Consider the following 20,941-nt stretch of genomic DNA (forward strand, 5'->3'; position numbering starts at 1 on the left):
TTGAAAGGAGAAAAGTTATTGGTTTTTCTCATTAAACCCACTGCTGGATTTTCATTAGTTCTAATCCATTTTCTTTCAAGATTACACATATAGGCCAGTTCTTATTTTCATGAATTGAATAAACTAAATACGTTGAGTTGTGTGTGCCTGGATAGGTAGGCTGAGAAGCAAAAGTAATTATTCTACTTCTGCCGTTAAAATTATCCCAGAAAATAAAGCCAGGAAAAATGACTGATGTAAAGGGAAAAGGTTACTGCATTAAAAAAAAAAAAAAAGAGAGGTTATTAAATAAAGTGGAAGTGGTGAGAATGATTGTAGGCTAATCTGACTAGTTTTATGCTTCAGTTTTTTCCCCACTTTAAAGTCATAATTATGTATGAAAGTAATCTAAATAAAATATGGAAGTGTGTTTTACTGACCTCAAACACTTTAGGCCTAATGAAGCTTTAAGTATTTCATTTGCTGTTATGAATAGATTGCAAAGTGTTCTTCAAAAGCAAGGAATTTGGTAAAACTTAAATATTAACTTCACCTTTCTGAACTTGCATTATAAAGAAAGACAATTTTCACTCTTTTCCTTCCTCCCCTCTTCCCACTAAAGTTGTTAACAATCATTTAGATTCCAGGTGGTTTGTATATTTCTGGAAAGCCTCACTATTACGTATATCTTCTAATATTTTTCATATTTAGAAATATCTGCCTCAGCCTTACTTCTGAGGCTCAAACCAGTCTCTTATTCAAACAAGATACTGGTAGAAATTTCATTTTATGTGAACATTTAATAAAAATAGTGATAAATAGGAGTACCATTTATTATCAGATTATGAGTTCCACATTACATATTTCAGTTTAATCCTTTCTTGTCCAGTGCATTCTTCATTTTTAGTAAATCCATTTAGAATATAACAGAGGTCCTTCCTTTCCCCTTTCAGGTGGCTGTACTTTTGATGATGGTCCAGGGGCCTGTGATTACCACCAGGATCTATACGATGACTTTGAATGGGTACATGTTAGTGCTCAAGAACCTCATTATCTGCCACCCGAGATGCCTCAAGGTAAGAATCATTCCATTTACCCAGTGTTGGAAAAATCCCTTTGGAATATGTAGCATTTTCTTATGTTAGGTATAATACCATAATTCAATTGTTATGGTAAACTAGTGTGGTCAAACTACTTGACCACATCACAGACTCTCAATATATTCTTTGTTTTTCCCTCAATAACTGTATATAATCCTGTGTTCCTCAAGGATGTTCACTATATCTTCATGATCTCTGACTTAGGATAAGTATATGTTAGTGTTTTTGCCCCCCCCCCCCATTTAATAAAAAAGCAAAATGGAAATGAAACCAAGAAATAACAAAATAAAATGAAGAACAAGCAAAATACTTTCAAAACAGTCTAAAAAGTAAGATCAGCTCACTTACTACCTATTCTATTAAATCATAGGATTTGATCTAATCAGACGGAAGGGAAACATTTTTATTTCATGGTAGGGAGAGAGCTTCTCTCATCCCACTGGTCATGAGCAATGCCAGTGGTTCTGACAAGAGGCAGCCTGGAGACCAAACCATCAAGTGGAAAAGGTCTTTTACGAGTGGACCAGGAAAATAAAGCTGAGACCTGCTTCTTCAGCTTGGCCTTGTTACACCCTTTGAATTTTGGTTTTGTGAAATAATACGTTTTTCTTACTGTTTAAGCCAGTTTGAATTGTGTTTTCTTTTAACTAGCATAGGATATTAATCCATATATACCATGTTATAGACACGTAGACTAATATTTGTGCCTTTGATTCTACATATTAATTTGGAATTAATTCTAAGCTCTATGCATATATGTTTAACTTACTAAATTTTAGAAGTTGGAATTGCAAAGAGAAATTTAAAAGTACTAAAGACAATGAATTATTTTTCTAATATTTAAAAATAAACAAATATGTTACGTAATTATATATAATCATATAATCCACAATATAACAATATATACTGTATAATACTATAGGATAATACAGAATCATTTTCTTATAGTATATAATCATATGTAATTGATGGGCTGATTGCCTATTACTGGTAACTTAAGTTTTAAAATTTTAATTATTATTTTAAAATACTTCATAACTTAGTTTTCTGAATTTTCTAAATTCTTTGGGAAGTTTTTTGTTGGTCCACCCTGTGGTATGCTATTTGAGAGTAGGGAGAATTAAATTTGCCTTCTGTTCTAAATTGTCACTCTGTGGCTGAGTAGGCAAATGGATACTTCTGAAGCTGAATTGAGCCATAATTTGCTTGCCAGAGGAATGAATTGGTACTTGGTGGCTGATACCCTTAGATTCTTACGTTTGACCCTTATGGTGGCAGCAGACTTATTTAGTTATGTACATAGGTTTGTATTTTTCTTTTAAAAGTACAAAACCTTATTTTCCTGGTACATTTGAAGTAAGGAAACTCCTTTAATATTTCACCTGAGTTTTCTCTGTGGTATATTTAGACTGAATTTTTTAAATATAAAATTAAAAGATGTTGGCTGGGATGCACATATTTTGACTGCTTATCATCAGAGAATAATCAGAAAGGTGTTGATTTATGGAAATGTTACCATTGTTAATTACCATTGAAGCTGAGTAATGAATAGCTGAAGAGATACTGCTCAGATGACCTTGTTGGTTCACCTTTGATGAACAGCTTAATCGGTGGTTACAGTACAGGATGATGTGCACAGAAGATGAAAGTGTTTGAAATTCAGCCACATCTTCCAATTAATAGGACATTAAGTAATTAATCATGCAGAGGAGGGAAAAAGGTCATGGCCACTTTATTTTTGCCAAATGTCGGTTGTGTTTGGTTTTCAGAGAAGGTGAAAGAAAGCATTCATGTATATATTCTTCTTTCACTGTTCTTTTTTTTTTTTTTTTTTTTTTACAATCTACACTATTTTTTCCCATTTTCCTTCTGATATTCCTTTAAAATGCTCACTGAACATTATCTGTTCATAAATTGGAAAAAAGGAGACATTTAGATACATCCTATTAAAATTTTATGAATGATTCATTTATTTTTAAATAAATGGTCAGGCATGCTTACCTTTTTCATATTTAAAAAAAAAAAAAAAGCTCAAACTTCTGGCAACCCTAAAGTAAAAAGGCTGGGTCTCTGATGCACACCTGTTATTCAGCTATTGAACTCTCTATATAGTACTTGGACATTGTTAATTGGCTTCTGTGTATTGATCTTTTTGGACTGGAAACATAGAAGGGAGGGATAAAGACAGTGAATAAATAAATGAGATTAAGAAAAGAATGAAGATGGGTAGAAAAGAAGGAAATTATCTCACCTCATTTTAAGACATAATGCTATCAATAATTGCTTAATGTTCTTCAGCAAAACTACCTTTGTCAGGTGACAGTGATGGTGACTGAAAGGCCTACTACATACATTTAAAATAGCATTCAAAAGAATGAGTGTATCCTAACAGCCAAACATCATTTGAAAATGTGAGCACCTGCTCAACTCAGTGATTAAGGGAATGCAAATTAAGACCATAATGAGACACTATTATACACTTAGCAGAAAGATGGAAATCAAAATTTCAAGTGTTGGTAAGAGGATGGAACAAGTGAAACTCTCGTATACTGTGCTATGATTGGGTATAAATCTGTACAGATGCTTTGTACAATGTAACTACTGAACAGATCTGGATTATACCCAGAAACAGAAGAACTGAGTACACATGTTCTCCAAATGACATGTACTAGAGTGTTTAAAGCATTAGTATCCATAAGAGTCCCAAACGGAAAATAGTCCAAATGTCTGCAATAGTGCAATGAGTTAAATAAGTGGTGATATATTCATATCGTGGAATATTACACTGCCATGTAAATGAATAAACTGTTGCTATATATGGTGTGGATGAATTTCACACATATAATCTTGAAGGAAAGAAATTAGACACAAAAGGGTATGTACTGTATTTCATTTATATAAACTTCAAAAACAGGCAAAACAAATTAATAATGTTATAAGTCAGGGTATTATTTCTCTGCAGGAGGGGATGGCAGGGGTGGGGGATGTTAGTGCTTGGAAGGTGGCATGAAGAGGACTTCTGGATACTGGTAATACAGTCTTTGTTGAGCTGGATGATGTTTTCACAGGTATATTTAAACTGAAAAATCATTGAGCTGTACAGTGATGAGTTGTGTACTGTTTTCTGTGTACCTTATATGTTAATAGAAAATGGCAAAAAATAGAGTAAATAAAACCAGTGCTCACAAGGATGCTTTGGGGGAACTAAACTAAAAATTAAAGCATATTATAAATCAGAATGAAAGATACAACATAGGAGACCTCAGGTGGGCTCAAACTCCTTTTTTTCTCACCAACCTGGACCCCTCTCCCACATTCAAAGACAATATGCTCTTTGACAACTCTGAGTCTTCCCTCTGTTTAGAAAATTTTCTGTTCACTTATCCACTCACCAAACTCCTACCCATTCTTACTATGTCTACTTAAGTTCCATCTGCTTTGGGAAGATTTTCCTGGCTGGCTTGAAACTTTTATATAATACTTCTATCTTCACATTCAAACGCTCCCCACTGTACTTAGTATGTATTTCAATTGCAGGCTATTATAGTGCTTTTTAAAATATATTCTTCTCTCCACTAAACTATAATGTCCTTGTGAACATAAATCGTATTTTTCATCTTTGATTTCCCAAGACACAATTTCATTTTACTTAGGGAAAATGTCAATTTAAATAATGTGGTTTAAAATATTTTGGTCAAGGGTTTAACAAAAAAGGTCTTTCTTTCTCTTACTAAAAGATTAATTGAATTAAAAAAACCCATTTCCCAAGCATTATATTCAGTTCAGATTTTAATATAATTAGATGACCTTCGTGTATTTACTAATATTTAGCTTTTGCCTTTATAAATGATTTCACCTATTTCTTTTGGATATAATTTTAAATGTTATTAATACAACCAAGAAGAAACTCCCTTTTAAGATCTTTCTCTGTCTCTCTTTTGTCTTTTGCTTATCAAATTAATCCCAGTCTTCTACTTCTGAAAAGTCTGGTCTATAAAAATCAAATCTAGAGAGAATGGGACATGTTACAGCGAACTAGAAATTGTTCTTGGATCTCAGATACGTCTGTGTCCATGAGCTTGTTTGTCAGATATTCCTTTATACTTATAACATCATGAAACAAATTCGCTGGACTGTTTTACCACGTGTTCTGACCTAGCTCTGAGCATAGGGATCACGGCTGACATCTCAGTACATTTATCTTCAACTGTAATTATAACTGCTTTTTCTTTTTAACAGGTTTTTATAAAATGACTAATTGAATTTTAATTTAGAGTCTCTAGAGTACTCATTTGACAGTTTAAAATTACACTACATTGTATCCCACTTTCAATCTGGTACTTTTCACTGACAATACTGTAAATCACTATACAGAGTTCCTTCTGTACAATGCATTCTTTCTTTCTTTCTTCTTTCTTTCTTTCTTTCTTTCTTTCTTTCTTTCTTTCTTTCTTTCTTTCTTTCTTTCTTTCTTTCTTTCCTTTCTTTCTTTCTTTCTTTCTTTCTTTCTTTCTTTCTTTCTTTCTTTCTTTCTTTCTTTCTTTCTTTCTTTCTTTCTTTCTTTCTTTCTTTCTTTCTTTCTTTCTTTCTTTCTTTCTCTCTCTCTCTCTCTTCCTTTCTTTCCTTTCTTTCTTTCTATCTTAAAAATAAAAGCCCTCTGTCATTAAATTGATCTTAAGACTGAAGTAAGAGGTCACTCATCCTCTGTTGTAAAACTTAGGTGTGATTCACTAGTTTAAGGTACTACTAGATCTCAATTCTGCCCCCTTGTCAAATCCTCAAACTAAAATTTAGAGAGCAAATGACATTACACAGAGAAGAATGAGGAATGAACAATGTTGGTAAGAATGGTGTCTTTATAAAGGGGGCAGAATTTTTTCTTCTTCTTCTTTTTTAATCTCAGAGTTTTAAACATGAATTATTAGCCAGTTTGTTAAAATAAGGTTTGCCTTCCTCACATATTTATTTGGAATGACTAAATGTTTTTTGTATTCAAAAGTGAGCATGCGTGAGTCACATGATTGTGTGCTTGGCTTTCTTCTGATAGTGAGATACAGTGAAAATCAAATAAAATATTTGATTTATATGATGACATTTAATAGTGTTAATATGTAACACAATGTCAGCTAAGTTTTCTATTTAATGATAATGGTCTCTTAGTTTCTAAGAGAAGATTTAGTAATGATTTACTAAATAATACTAGTAGGCAATGTATCACATTTTAATATATCTGAGGAGAAATTTCAAGGGAGTTTTTGTGTTATCTTACCATTTCTAACCTATAGTCTATCTCTCTGGGAACCTTAATCACTCATTAAAATGAGCAGGTCATTCTCTTATAGACAGTTGATAATAAGACATATATTTCTATAAGATCATAATTGCTAAATTCTCATACATCTGAATTAACAGAGTTATTTGACAGCAAATCTACCAGAGTCAAAATATGGCAGAAAGTGGTGCATATAGTGTTGGTTGAGAGAGAGTTGTAATGTTATGGCTAATTTTGTCATGTTAGAGGATTGAACACATCAGGCCAAAATGTTGGTTTATTTTCTTTTCGTCATCTAATTCTTATGGTCTGTTAATACTAACAAAGATAGTGGTGTGTCAACCTGTGTGGTTGTCCTGGGGAGAACGGAGAGATGGGTGGTCATGGGGAAAAGAAGGGAAGACAGAAGGAAACAGAGGAGAAGAAGAGAGTATAGCTTAACATCAGTTCATTAACACAGGTGGGAAAACCTGTAAGTATTGGCATTAGATTCTAAGAAGGTGACAGATCCTGAAAACCTCAGAAGTTTAAATCTGGAAGGTTATGCATCATTCAATGATTTTCAGATTTTTTTTTAATAGTAGAATTCTTTTTTTGAAAGCATGAGTTCTCAGCACTCAGATGTGTAAAATTGATAACAAAGAGCCACTGGTCCCAGAACTTGCTTACTTTCTACTCCCGCCATCCCACTTCCCACCCCTTTCCTCCCTACCTCCCAGCTCCAGCAAGATGGCTTCTCTGAAAAAACACGTAGAGAAGTAAGTGCTCTCCAAGCTCCAAAGGACGGCTTGAAAACAGTGGTTAGATGCACATTCAGCACTTTCAGATAAACAGCTCTGAAATGAAGGTACCTGCTACCATTAGCTATGACTGACGGTAGTTTACCAGCTTTTACTCTACCAGGGGCATGATCTATATTTTTAATCCTCACATGAACCCTACAAAATTAGTGACATTCTAAAGATAAATAGAGTGCATAACTTTCTTAAAGCTACCTAGGGATGGAATTTCAACTTAGGTTCATCTGTCTAATATAAAAGTTACTCTCGCCATTGTACCATCCTGTTTCATAATTGTAGTGTAGCTGATGAATTTCCTTGACTTGGTCTTGGATCTTTAAATCCGCTATAAAATGAGCTATATATTAGATTTAATCCATAGTGATTAAATCCGTACTACTTCATGTAAAATACTATTTATTTCCAAAATTTGAAAGCTTTAACTGATTGTCTCTTAGTCTTCACATGAAATGGAATCTGAGACTCACTGTTTAGAATTGCTGCCAAGCTTTGGGATCTCCTCCATGAAATTCTCACCTGCTACGGAAATGCTTTGTCCTCTCTTTGATTTACCTGTATGTTATTTTTAGTTATTTGATGAAAAGTTGCTGCATGGCTATCTAAGCAAACCCTTAGAAACACATCTATTATCTGTTGTCTCATTAGAGCATGTATAGTAGAAGAAAAATTTGGGGGCTAAAGAACTCAGACTAAAGATTAGGGTTTGAAAATAATTTTAAGACTTTGTTTGCAATGGGGTATTTTAGGACTAGAATTATGGGCTTATTTCAATGTGCTCTTCCAAACCATATTATCATGTGTCTGTTGGTGCTTTTGCCCTCGGCACAGAGAAGATAGTTTACCACTTTTGAGTTGCTTATTAAAAACAGTGGGAGTTGGAGGCAGTGCAGGGTCACAGAGTGAAAGGCTGTAATGGACTGTGTGAAGGGTGAGCCACTTCGTAAGGGCTGGTTTTTAATGTGAGTACTATTACCCTTGTGGACATAAATGCACCATGAAGAATGTCTAAATTACAGCGGACAGAAATGGCATGCTGAGACAGGAATATTTTTCTGTTATTTCAGGTACATAATATATCTAAGTTAGATATGTCCCAATATATCTCAAGGGGAGAAAACAGCCCTGTGTTAAAAAAAAAAAAAAAGAAAAAAATTAATATTGGTGTCAGTGCTAGAGAACTTCCAACCTCCTAAATGAATTAGGGGTAAGAATACAGAGTAATTTCAAACACTATACAGTCACCTTTACCATGTGCCTTAAAATCAATACATAGTCCAAGGAAACAAAATTACTTTTCCTTGAGGGGAGTGTGACTGAAAGTACAGTTATGACCTTATACTTTGCTCTCCAAAAATAAGCTTGCCTCATGATGGCTAAAGAACAGTCTCAGACACTCAGTTTAAAGCTTTGTCTTTCAAGCACAAGAAGACTGTCAGAGGAGAAATTATACAGAAAAGCAATGGAAGCTAAGTGATTAAATTAGAGAGTCTTTAAAAATAGGTTATGTTAATTTTCTCATAAGTTAATATTGCGAAAAATATAGAACTATGTGTATATATTTATCATTGCATAAAAAGATGCTTTGAAAATATTGGAAGACTGTCAGTTTTCCAACCTTATTTCTGTTGAGAGTACAATGCTATGTTGTACAGACCTCTTCCTCCTCTCTCAGAGAGGAAATTATTGATTGAGAAATATTTCTCAATGAAGTGAAATTTTTGTATATTAGAGCACATGACAACTTACAAATGCCAGCTACATCATGAAGTCTTCACCTAAGGACATAGATTAAAATGATATGCTGACTTGCTTCTTATAGTTTATAAGAATAAATGAAATAGGACAATTCCACAAATTTCATCAAGTCAATTATATATTTCTGTACCTTGCCTCCTCCCCTCAGTTCTGATGTAGTTGATGAATTAGATAGAAAAGTGGAATGGTAAATCTGGGACTATTTAAAAATTGTATTTTGAGTGTATGACTTTTATCCAAGCCAGGTTAGACTTCGTGGGTCATTTTAAGAAATGCTTTTCTATCTATTCCTAGGCCTTTTTAAAATATGTCATTTTGCTTAATTCTCATACAAGCCCTCTCAGGTACATATTAACTCATGCTATAGATGAGGGAACTGAGTGGTTAAGTAAATTCTAGAAGTTTCATGTCTTTGGACAGTCAAGATTGAGAATCCAAGTATGTAGAGCTATAGGAGAAAGATCTCACTTTGGGATTCTATATAAGCAAATTTCAGTTGAGTTCCTTCTTTAGAGACTACAGAAAAACAAAAACAAAAACAAAACAAAACAGTCTTCATGGCTGAGTTGGAAGTTTGGCAAAAGTTATCTCTCTCATGATTTTTCCAGTTCCAAATAATGGAAAGCACAACTCAAAATGTCTTTAAACCATAGTTGTGGAAAGCTGCTTTCACATAACAAGAGGTCCTGGATTGGTTACTTAAACGATTTAGTGATGTCCTCAGGTTCTGGGTTCATTTGTCTCTCTGCTCCTTCACTTTTGGAGGTCATCTTTTAACCTCAGGCTAGCTCTCCTCATGGGTATAAGATCTGCAGCTATTCTAGGTATTAATTTCAGATATGAAGATAAAGAGGTTGTCTCTTCATTATGCCTGTTTTTATTTTTTAAAAATAAACATAAAAAACCTTTCTGAGCTGCCCATCAACAGATTGGTCTTCTTGTCCAATTGGCCAAAATTAAGTCCCATATCTATGCCTAAACCAATCAGCAGTTAGCAGAATAAGACATGGTTGGCTTATGCCTTCCTGCCCTAGCTGGAGCTGAAGCTGAAGCTAGCGCCAGCTTCCCCTGATGCACATGGCTAGCCAGATTGGAATGGAATAAGGATGAGGAGGATATTGATTAGGTAAACAACAGTGCCTATTACAGAACTATTTTGTATAGATATGGTAGGATGGATATATAGGTGGTAGAATTCAGAAGCTTTGGGATTTGGAAGAGTTAGACAAATACAGCAATTATTAAAGTAGCATGAGAGTCTCTTAATGCATTGTCAGCCTAGTATCAATTTTTTCTTGAATTCAAAGTATTTACTGTATCTGTAACTTGACAAGTGGGAAACCTTCATGCCCTTAATAAATTTATTTTAGTTTTCTGACCTGCAGATGTACCCAGAGTTTTTGTAATCTTGTTTTCCTCCTGAGTTTTATGACATAGAAGAAATAAGGTAACATACTTTATATAAACTCAAAATCTAAAAATGAGTCAACTGTTATGTAATGTAGATGACCACATGCTAAAGATATGTTTAATTCATTAATGAGCTGGATGGTAAGGCTGGTTCAAAAGATTATGGAAACAACGGAAGCATTTGTAGTCACTGAAAGGAAGATTGCTGGAGTAAGATTCCTAATTTTATACTAAGTAAATGAATGTCTAACAGGGCAATGCATTTGAAACCTTTGAGGTTATCTTTACTACCAAACAGAAGTTATTTGCCTCTCTCCAAGACAAAATTTATTTGAAGTGTTATCATTTAAATATCATTTGTATTGCCATGAACTTTCTGCAAATTGATACCTTCTCTTACAGATTTATAAAACATCTTGATCACTAATGAGCAGTGACTCAGACAAAGGTACAATGCTATTAAAGGACTGAATAATCCTTAAGTGAGGGATATGTAGTCATTCTTTCCCCCTAGTTCCAAATTTTTAACAGGTCCCCGTTATGATCATAAATACTCTCCAAAGATAATTCTTGTTAAAAACAACAAAAGACAGTTAAAATACATGGAGCACATCAAACAAATAATGCTATTTCCATGGTCTCATAAGGTAAGGGAACAACAAATCTTTGTGTTTGTCCAAAGGCCTATAGGAAACTTCACAGTTTACCAGGAAAGACTTCTTGAAATTTTTATTTTTCTGAATTTAGAGTCTTACCATTCAGGCAGAATCAAAAGACTTATTGCAGCAGATTGATCACTTGACTAAGATAGTAGCATAGGTGCCTGAGAATAAGGAATAATATCAGTATATTACTAATATAAATATTGATTATGCTAGTAATTATATTAACATGTCAATTGCTATTAATATTTAGTATTTAAAAATAAAGTAGAATGGAACACAATTGTAAGAAAACTCTTCTAGAAGTAGTAAAGTTGTGCTTTTTTTAAATAATCAAAACTAGAATAAAATCAACTTAATGTACAAAAGATATTGGAAAGATACAGAATCTCTGCTCAAATTACACAGAAGGTTGGGAATAATTTTTACAACCGCTTCTTAAGAGGAGATTGGAATGGCTAAGATCAATTTGTTATTTTAACAAAAAGAAAACATAATTACAATCTGGCATTAATGTGATATTTGGCAGTAGAAGCTAAGAAAAAATTACAAAAAAGCCTATCAAAACTGAGCCAAAGTTTTCAACACAATTCATTGCTTCTTTTTAGAGCTTATAATTTGCAGATATTATACTCCAAGATAAATAATTTTTCTCTGCAAACTTCTTAGAATTTCTTATAGCCATTGAAATTTTGTATGGATTAATTTCTTTCAAAGTTCTGAAATAATCATACTTTTTTTTTTCCTTTAAGACAAAATTACTCTCTTCCTTGGCATATAACAGGTTGTCCCTTGGTTCATGGGCACCTCCCACTTAATGTCAAAAATCTGTTTCTGAAAATCAGATACTCTGTTGAAAATGCTAATAAGGAGTCAATTTCCTATTATTTTAAATGGGAAAAATTGTAATGTGTTAGATTGCCAACCAAAATGCCTGATCAGTTAGTTAAAACATAGCATACATGATAGATTATCAAAGTAGGGGGGACAATATTTGAAAATATTTTTCCTGATCCAAATAATTAATATGATTCAAATAATTAAATTAGAGTTGCTTTGCATGGAATACAATGCTCTGTATTCATTATATCTGCAAACATACCACTTGTAGTCACTCTGAGCTTTTCAAAATATTTATACAATTCTGATGTTTTACTAACTGTATTTGAATGTAGCCCACAACTCTTGCCATGCATAGTTTTATTTATATACCATGTTGTGTTTCTGAGTTGTGAGAAAAATATTTCTTCAGATAGATATACTTGATTTACAATGTTGTGTTAGTTTCCGGTGTACAGCAAAGTGATTCAGCTATATGTATATTATTTTTTAGATTTTTTTCCATTATAGGTTATTATAAGATATTGAATATGAATAGAGTTCTTGAAAATAAAGTTAAGAGTTACTTAACATTAAAGTATTAAGATTAAGAGGAAACAATACCACCATTCACTTTTGTGCACTGTTTGGTACATAGACCTGCAATAAATAATTGTTGAATATAAGAATGAGCTTTTTCTCAATGTTTTTTTATTGAGAGCATGTATTAATTACCTTGAAATTCAAATTATTTTTGTATGAATAAGTAGAAGAAATGATAATGTTGATAAAGAGAAAAGGAGGTATTTTAGAAAATGATTTGAGCTAACTGCTGTTAATGTACTCTGCCATTGCTAAATTGGGCTCTTTGAGCCTTTCTACATAGATGAATGGGATGGGTCTACTTAAAAGATGATCTGAATGGATTTAATTCCAACCCTGTTCTAGTTTCTTCTCATTCTATGTGTAGAAATGATCTCTGGTGCTTTTGTTACCATTTTTATACTAATGGTTAACACTATAATATTTCATTGTGTTTGTACTTTTTCTGTGTGCTATATGAAATCTTTGGAATTTTAGACCATTGCAGCAGTTTTGGAAGATGATATTTCATGTTATGTTTTATAACTTAACTTGGCTATTGAGAGTACATAATTGTGAAACCTTGCTTTATGTGATAACCTCTGCTTTTGATTTTTTTTTTCTTTTTACTGAATTACTCAGGTAGATTCATTGCCAGTGAAATCAAGAAAGGGTATCCTTAGCTTGGTAGAGGTGACTATTTCTTCTGTTCTCTTTTACTCACAACTAAAATCGATGAAGACAATAAGCCAGTGGGAAGAGCTGACTATTGCTGTTATATGTCACATTCCTCATCCTAAAATCCAGGTTTCTCTCTAGTCACAATGTTTATATAAACCCTTTGTACAGAAGTCCATTAAAAAAAATAGGACAGCTTTCATGTTACTGTCTTATTTGTGCAGGCTGAGGAGTTTTTTACTGGACCGATGGCAGTGGTCCAAAAGTTACTTGGAATTTCAAATGCTCTATATCTGTGTTTAGAAAGTGAAAGCCTGTAGGCCCCAAGAAGTCGTTAGAGTGGAATGAATAAAGAGAAATGCATGGTCAACAAAAATGATTTTTAATTTTCATACAGGTTCCTTTTATGCTGCTTTTAAACATTCACTACCCTTTTTTATGGACACAACTATACTTGTAATGTTATACTATACTACTATAATAACAATAGTATACCATAGAAGGAGATAATTTCCTTTGTGCTCAGTTTTTTCTGTATTTCCTGAATCCCCAAGTTCAACGCATTCTAAAAGATGTTTGAGTAGTAGTGCCAGAATAGTACCTTTAACATCATCAAAATGAGTTTCCATTAAGTCTAAAAGAGACTTTGGAGATTATGTCTAGTCTAGACTTTCATTTTACAAATAGAGTAATGTAGAAATAGGTAAATTGACACAGGGGTCAGAGTAACCTGAATTCAAATCCAGGTTCTATTGTTTGCTATTTGGTCATGACACATAACCTATCTAAGCTTCCATTTTCCCATCGGTAAATTAGAAATAGTAAAATTTATTCTCTCTCTCTCTCTTCTCCATCTCTCCCTCAATTTTGCAATATCAGTGAAAGGAAATGTTTGTGCAGCATCTGGTAGTGTCTAGCATGTACTTGGTGTTTAATAAATATTATTTCTTCTCTTCCCATGGCCCAAGGTGACATGGCTGGTTAGTAATCTCAATAATCTGTAAGGAATTGATTTGGATTTCTTTCACTTACTTTTTTTTAGCAAGGAATAAATTGCCTTTCCCCATTATACTTTTTTCAGCAACTCACTAGAAATTATTTTATGTCCAATTCAGAAAATTACCTTTCCTACATAATTGTTCACTGAATGCAGGTGCTTTGCACTATGACACATAATGATATCTGAAAATGATTTCCATACAACAGTATTGTAGGTCAACTTGAACTTTTCAAATATTATTCTTAACAAGGATAGAATAAGACATGGAAATAATTTTGGAAAAGCTTTATTACTTCTCAGCTTTTTAAGACTGTCTACGTAATTATTTTTCTGTTTAGCTTACTGAATTGTTCTGTGATCATTCTCATTCCAAAATCTGAAAAATGAAATATATTGTTTTACTTTGAATTTTATTTAATGTTGGGAACAGCTGCAGCCTATAATGTCATAAAGGCATAAGAAGAAGATATGCAACAGCATTTGAAACATTGAGAAACTGAAAACATTTTAAAACAGTTTCTTTTGCTACCAAAATTGAGTATCTGTTATTTGTATACGAATAACTTTAAGCAAGCACCAGTAAATATCTAGAGTTGAAAATTTGCATCTGATTCTGTCTGATATGGTTTATTGTTACTATTTTTTAAATCAGTTTTCTATCATGCAAACTGATTTTTTTTTTTTTAGCTTAAAGTAAAACTTGTGCAAGTACTTATTCAGCACCTACATATTTGGGAAAAATTTGAACCTTTTACCAGAGACTAGAGATACTTCCAGGTTGCTAGTTGTGTGTTCTTGTTCTAATGAGAAAACAGATTGTGTTGGCTCTTTGGATGCCTTGGTTTCTTCTTTTGAAGAATGAGCGAAAGGTAGGTTCAGTTATCTCTGCTCTTTAGATACCTCATCTACATATGGTGTTAATAATGAATTTTAGGGGCTTATGAACCTTTTAAAATTGTCATATAGGTGGTGTTTGTATGTATCTGTGTATAGGTATGTATGTGATTTTCCAGAAAGATGTTAGATGCTGAATATCAGAAGAACCACACATAATAGTACAGAATTCTTTAGATTCCCCTAAATTGGACAGTTCTCTAAAGCACAGTTCTTAGGGGAAAGTTGAGTTTTTAATAGGGAATAAAACTCACCCTTTGCTCATCTCTTGGCCTGTTATCTTGTACTGACTCAATCAAAGATGCTATCTTTCTACAAAGTCTCCTCTATGTCTTTTTAATTCCATCTTGACTACTTCAAAGAGAGTTAGTCATATCCAGAGTTTTAAGGATTTAAAAATCCTTTATTTTCAAAGGATTTTTCTCAGAATTTTTTTTCCTCCCAATAATACAATGTTTGTAGGTTATTTCTGTTACTAGACGAACTCTTTTTTGATGTTCCTCTTGCCACACAGTGTTGGGATTAAAGCCTTATTTTGGGGGGTTTATATACAGGATGAACGGGAGTTGGAAATTCCCTTCCCTACATTTTCTTCCTCATACTTGTTCATGGAAAAGCTTAAATAAATTACTTCATTGTGTTCTCCATTTCCTGCAACTCATTATTGCGGGAAAAACCATAAATAAAAACAAGCAGAATAACTAAGAACAAAACATCATCAAACAACAAAATATTAGATAGCAAACATTATTAAACAACAAAATAAACACTGAAGGGATTTGTGCTCCGCTTTATGCCGTGAATACCCTGGACTCAATATCTTTGATTCAAAGCTTTTTCTCCCTGATCTATTCAACCAGTGTTAGAGAGGACCATATGACTTACTACACATTTCCCAAGGGTGAGAATATTTACAACCTGTAAAGGATTTAGTGTTTTGGGGAGATACACCCAATAACTTATGCAGAAAAAGGAAGTAATCGAAGCATCTTTTATTATAAGCTTATTATTTTGGAAGACTCAGGCTCTATATTCTAACACTTATGACTTGGACCTAAGTGCACATGATTTGGGCAAATGATCCTGTCTTTAAAGGAAACAGCGGGACATCAATAGTTGCCCTTCTTTTTCCAGAGGGTAGCCGTAAGAATCAAAGTAACACATGGTTGTGAACATACTGTGAAATGGTGAAAGCAGATTTTAATAACCCCAGTATTCAGTACTAAGGATCTCATGTTAGTAATGTAAATGGTTTGGCCTTGTATCTTTAATTATTCCATGTCATGTTAATAGCCAGTACTTCAAAGGAGAGAGTGAATTATATGGTTCACAGAAGTGCATCATATTTCATTTCATTGGCTCATGATATTTTATCCCATGACTGTAGGTAGCAACGGCAAAGTGGAGAGAGAGAGTGGGAAGCAAGAACCAAGTACCCTGAAGTATATGGAAATAAAGTGGCTGAAATAGGAGTTGACCAGGTTCCGAAAAGAACAGAGTAGCTTTTAGTCAGAAACTAGACAGCCAAGTAGAAGAATTTCAGGGAGATGAGACAAATGGCCAGTAATTAGGTACTGTGTTTTATTTTCTTTTACTAATAGTGCCTACAGTAGTAGTTTACTGTGATAAACATTTAGTGATTAAAATTGCTTCTTGCAGTTTAGTTTCTGAGGTCATTTTAGTCATAACAAATAATGCATCGTTTCATTCTGTTATTTTCAATCTTATTTGAACTTTACATAGTTTATGTAGTAACAATTATACTGAAATGAAGGTAAAAATAGAAGATAATTATATGTAGGTAATAATAGCATTTTAAAAAGGAAGATAGAAGACACCAGGAAGGGACAAAATTCTGCTCTGTAAAATTTCCTTCCCCCGAGTGAAATATGTATAATTTTTAGTTATGTAGAATATTTCATGAAATTACTTTGGCTTCTTTGAAAAAGAGAGCTTCTACATAAATAGTAAGAGTAATTATTTTGGAAAATAGTCTTTGTTTTCAGATTCCTGAGAGATGTTTTTCTCAACATTTCTTCTTTATTTTATTTTCAGTAGAGATTTGTCATGCTCATTTTTTCCTCTGATTTTATAACTAGTACATGTATAGTATACAAAAATTTAAATAACTCAGAAAACCATAAAAATCACAAATAAGTCTCATAACCAAGAAAAACCACTGTCAATATTTGATGTTATTTTATTTTCCTCCCAATGAGAGTCTATATGCACGCTGTATTATATGGTGTGTATGTAGTGTTTATGTATATGTATATACATGTTTACATGATGAAATAATGATCCTATAGGATATAAGAGTCCTTCTGTTTTTGTTACCTAATACATTATCAGTATTTCCTCATCTTCCAAGATAATTTTGGGATGGGTAATATATAGAGATTCTTTGTCATATAAAAGTAACATATATTTTAAAATATTTCCACAATATTAGGCATATCTGATATCTTTTCTTCTTTTTTCCTATTATAATTAATGCTGTAATGAGTATCCAAAAACTTATATAGTTTATAATTGTCATCTTTGGGAAGACTGATTCAATAGGAACTAGTCAGACTTGTCCAGAGGCAAAGCAGAACTTATGTTTCATTTACCTACTTTACTATATTTATCCTCTACTGTAAAACAAAATAATTTCTATATATATAAGAAAGTAACTTATATTTCTTATTTATTGAACTATAACTCTCCCTTTAATATGTGTAGTTAATTTGTTTTATTTCTGTAAAGATTTGTGAAGCGCCAGATCCAAAAAGGCATACTGTGTCCACAGATTACACCTGAAACATATTTCTTGACTGTACTGGAGTTAAACAGAGCAAGAAACAAGTCTTCTTTTTCATGTTAAGAAAGGAGGAGTTTTAATGTGTTTAAAATACAACCTAATTTATATGCTTATAACAGTTCTGAAGTTGATTAAAGTCTGTAGGGTGAATGGAAATTGCATGTAGTTCTCATTTTAGTTGACCTTCCATGTTAATTAGGACACTTTTTTTCTCATTTATTTTGTAGTTAAGTACATTTCTTTGTCTAGTAAACTTTGATTCTGTTTTTTTGGCTTCTTCTTGCTTTAATGAAGCTGATCACTTTCAGATCCCGTTTGACCTTCCTCATGATTTTGGATAACAAATCAAAGTACTATGATGAAGATAATTCAGTCAGTTCTAGTGACAATCTATTACCAGCTCATTCATTCAATCATTCATTTAATAAATATTCATTTAATAGTATATGTGCCAGGCACTCTTCGAGGCACTTGAGATAAATTTATGAATGAAACAGATGAAATTCTTTACCCTCAAGGAGCTTAATTTTGATGAGAAGAAAGATAATAAAAAGTGAGAAGTAAAATATACAGTGTTTCTGAGTGCCATGGAGAAAACTAAACACTAAAAAGATTGTGATTTATCAAGCCATGCAGATATCCAGAGGAAAAGCATTTCAGGCAGAGGGATCAGCCAGTGGGAAATTCCTAAAGGAGGAGCATGCCAGCATTTGGGCTGAAGAAGAGTGACCGTCAGGGTTTGTGGTAGGAGAGAAGGTCAGGGCAGTAATATTGATTGTATGGGCCCGTCAGCAGGACTTTGCAGGGTTTTGAGTGGAGAGACGTGATTTGACTTAAATCTTGACAGGGTCAAACTGCCTGAAGGATGTGAAGAGTGGATACTGGGATGATGTGTAGAAAAAGGGAGACCAGTTAGGAGCCTGTTGTCATAATCTAAGTGAGAGAAGATTGTGACTTGGGACCAGGAGATAGTCAAAGGAGGTGATTAAACATTAGGGTTAATGGGGTTGAGTGATAGATTGGATTTGTGGTGTCAAGTATGAATAAAAAGTATTTTGGCCTGAGCACTCCGAAGGATAGAATGGATATGAACTGAGATGGGGATGAATGTAGGTGGGACAGATGTTTGGGAAAGAACTGGAGTTAACTTTTAGAGACATTGAATTTGAAATACCTACTTGTTTTCCAAGTCTGATATTTGGGAGAGAGGACTGTTTGGGAGTTTTCAGTATATAGGTGATATTTGAAACCATGAAAACGAGATAATAACCCAATGGTAGATATGAATAGAGAGCAGAAGAGTTCCAAGGACTAAATCAAGCATTACTCCAATGTCTAGAGATCAAAGATGAGGAGAAATATGCAAAGAGAACTAAGCAGTAGTGGCCTGTGTCATCAGAGGAATATGCACCATGCTGACAACTATAGCAACAGATACTGAGAATGATGCAGGTGAATTTAGAGTAGAATAGGGTTTAAAAATCTGTGCTTTTCTACCTTTATCAATAAAAGAAGGAAAATAGCGTGAAACAAAGTGTGAAATTAATATTAAAATGCACACTGGGGAGGTTCTGGAAAATCAGAAGATGGGTACTATATATTTGTTTCTGTGGCTGTCTTCTATCTTTTTTATGTATCAGGGGAAAAATGAAATAAGTTTAATTGCAACATATGATGAAATATGATCATACTTGCAGTAGAAACATTTTTGCTTCTCAGGATATGGTTCTTGAACTGAGACCAGGGGATACCCATAAGCAGGTGTAAGATTTGTCTTATAAACAAATTTGGAGTGACCACTAACACAAAGATAATTGGATGATGAAAGAGCCCACATCCTTGATCACTATACATGGACACATATTTATTATATAATTGTCTTTAATAATTTGTTATGTTATTATTAGCATAATGGAATATTAGGATACTAGATCTACAAGGGAAGGTAATTTTAGTAACATTTATGGAATGTTTTAAGACAATTATTGAATGCTGGTTTTCAAAGATCTCTGCATTTTAAAATAACTGGGAAAAAAACCAAACAAGTTTCTTCTGTATAGCACAGGGAACTGTTCAATATGTTGTAATAACCTTGAATGAAAAAGAATATGAAAATGAATATATGTATATATATGCATGACTGGGACATTGTACTGTACACCAGAAATTGATACATTGTAACTGACTAATTAAAAAAATAAATTAAATAACTGGGGATTCTTTATAAAAGACCAGAGCCACACCCTCAGAAACCGTTATCTGATTGGTTTGAGATAGGGCCAAGGCATAGATATTTATTTAAAGTCCTACAGGAGAGTCTAATGTGCAGCATCAAAGTAATAAACATCAAGATAATGGAAGTAAAGGACATGTTTATGTATGTGTTTTGTGGAAAACATTTCTATCCTTTTGTATTACAGTGGCTCATCCTGTTTTGCTTATAGGTGTATTGAATATGCATCATTGCCTGATTGATGTCTATGTATTACACATCAAAATGTGAATTGACATAGCTATGTAGGGAATAAAATCAGGGAACAAAGTTTAAGGCCCAAGCCTTGGAATTGTATTTAAGCATATCATCACTTGGTGAAAAAATTCTAAAAATAACACGTGAATATTAGGAACAAATTGAATTGGTTAACTAGCAGCCTTAGTACAGAAATTTTGGTGGGAAATTATGGTGTGCCGTTGTACACCTTGCTTTTATTTCGACACAGTAACTAAAAATATTGGAACGTTTCCAGTCTTAGGTCACAGTTTCCTGTCTTGAAATTATTTCTCTTATTTTGCAACATTTACAGTGTATGGTGCGTCCTCACAGGGCTATATACACACCCAAATTCATATGCACGTACATGCCAGTCTTTTCATTCACTTTCCCATTCCGTTTCTGTTCAAACATTGGCAAGGGGAATTGAAAAACCTTATGACACTGACTTACTAGAAATGTGATATATCAAGAAGCTAGACACACTTTTTTGAAAGCAGGGTAAGGGTCTATTTTATGCCCCAGGGAGTAGTTTTTCATACCAATCATTCACACTCATCATAATTATCATGTGTGATATTATGCAGTTAAAATACAGCCCAACTAAAATTGTTTGTCTTAATTATCATTATCTATCCTCAAAAACTTAAATTCAAGTAAAACAAGACCAACTCCAGGTAGCTTTTATTTGTCCTT

The 20,941-nt window shown here is 33.2% G+C and overlaps 1 protein-coding gene across 6 annotated transcripts in view; it reads left to right on the forward strand.

The window, feature by feature from the left end:
• The window catches only part of PTPRK (protein tyrosine phosphatase receptor type K), a 510,378-nt gene that overhangs the window by 116,640 nt on the left and 372,797 nt on the right, over positions 1-20,941 (forward strand). For all 6 annotated transcript variants that reach the window (XM_064486707.1, XM_010988633.3, XM_010988634.3 and 3 more), the window contains exon 2: positions 933-1,055. In XM_064486707.1, coding sequence (XP_064342777.1) covers positions 933-1,055 — 123 coding nt within the window. The remainder of the gene's footprint in view (positions 1-932; positions 1,056-20,941) is intronic.

The sequence above is a fragment of the Camelus dromedarius genome, chromosome 6, assembly GCF_036321535.1.
Source record: "Camelus dromedarius isolate mCamDro1 chromosome 6, mCamDro1.pat, whole genome shotgun sequence".
Lineage (NCBI taxonomy): Eukaryota > Metazoa > Chordata > Mammalia > Artiodactyla > Camelidae > Camelus > Camelus dromedarius.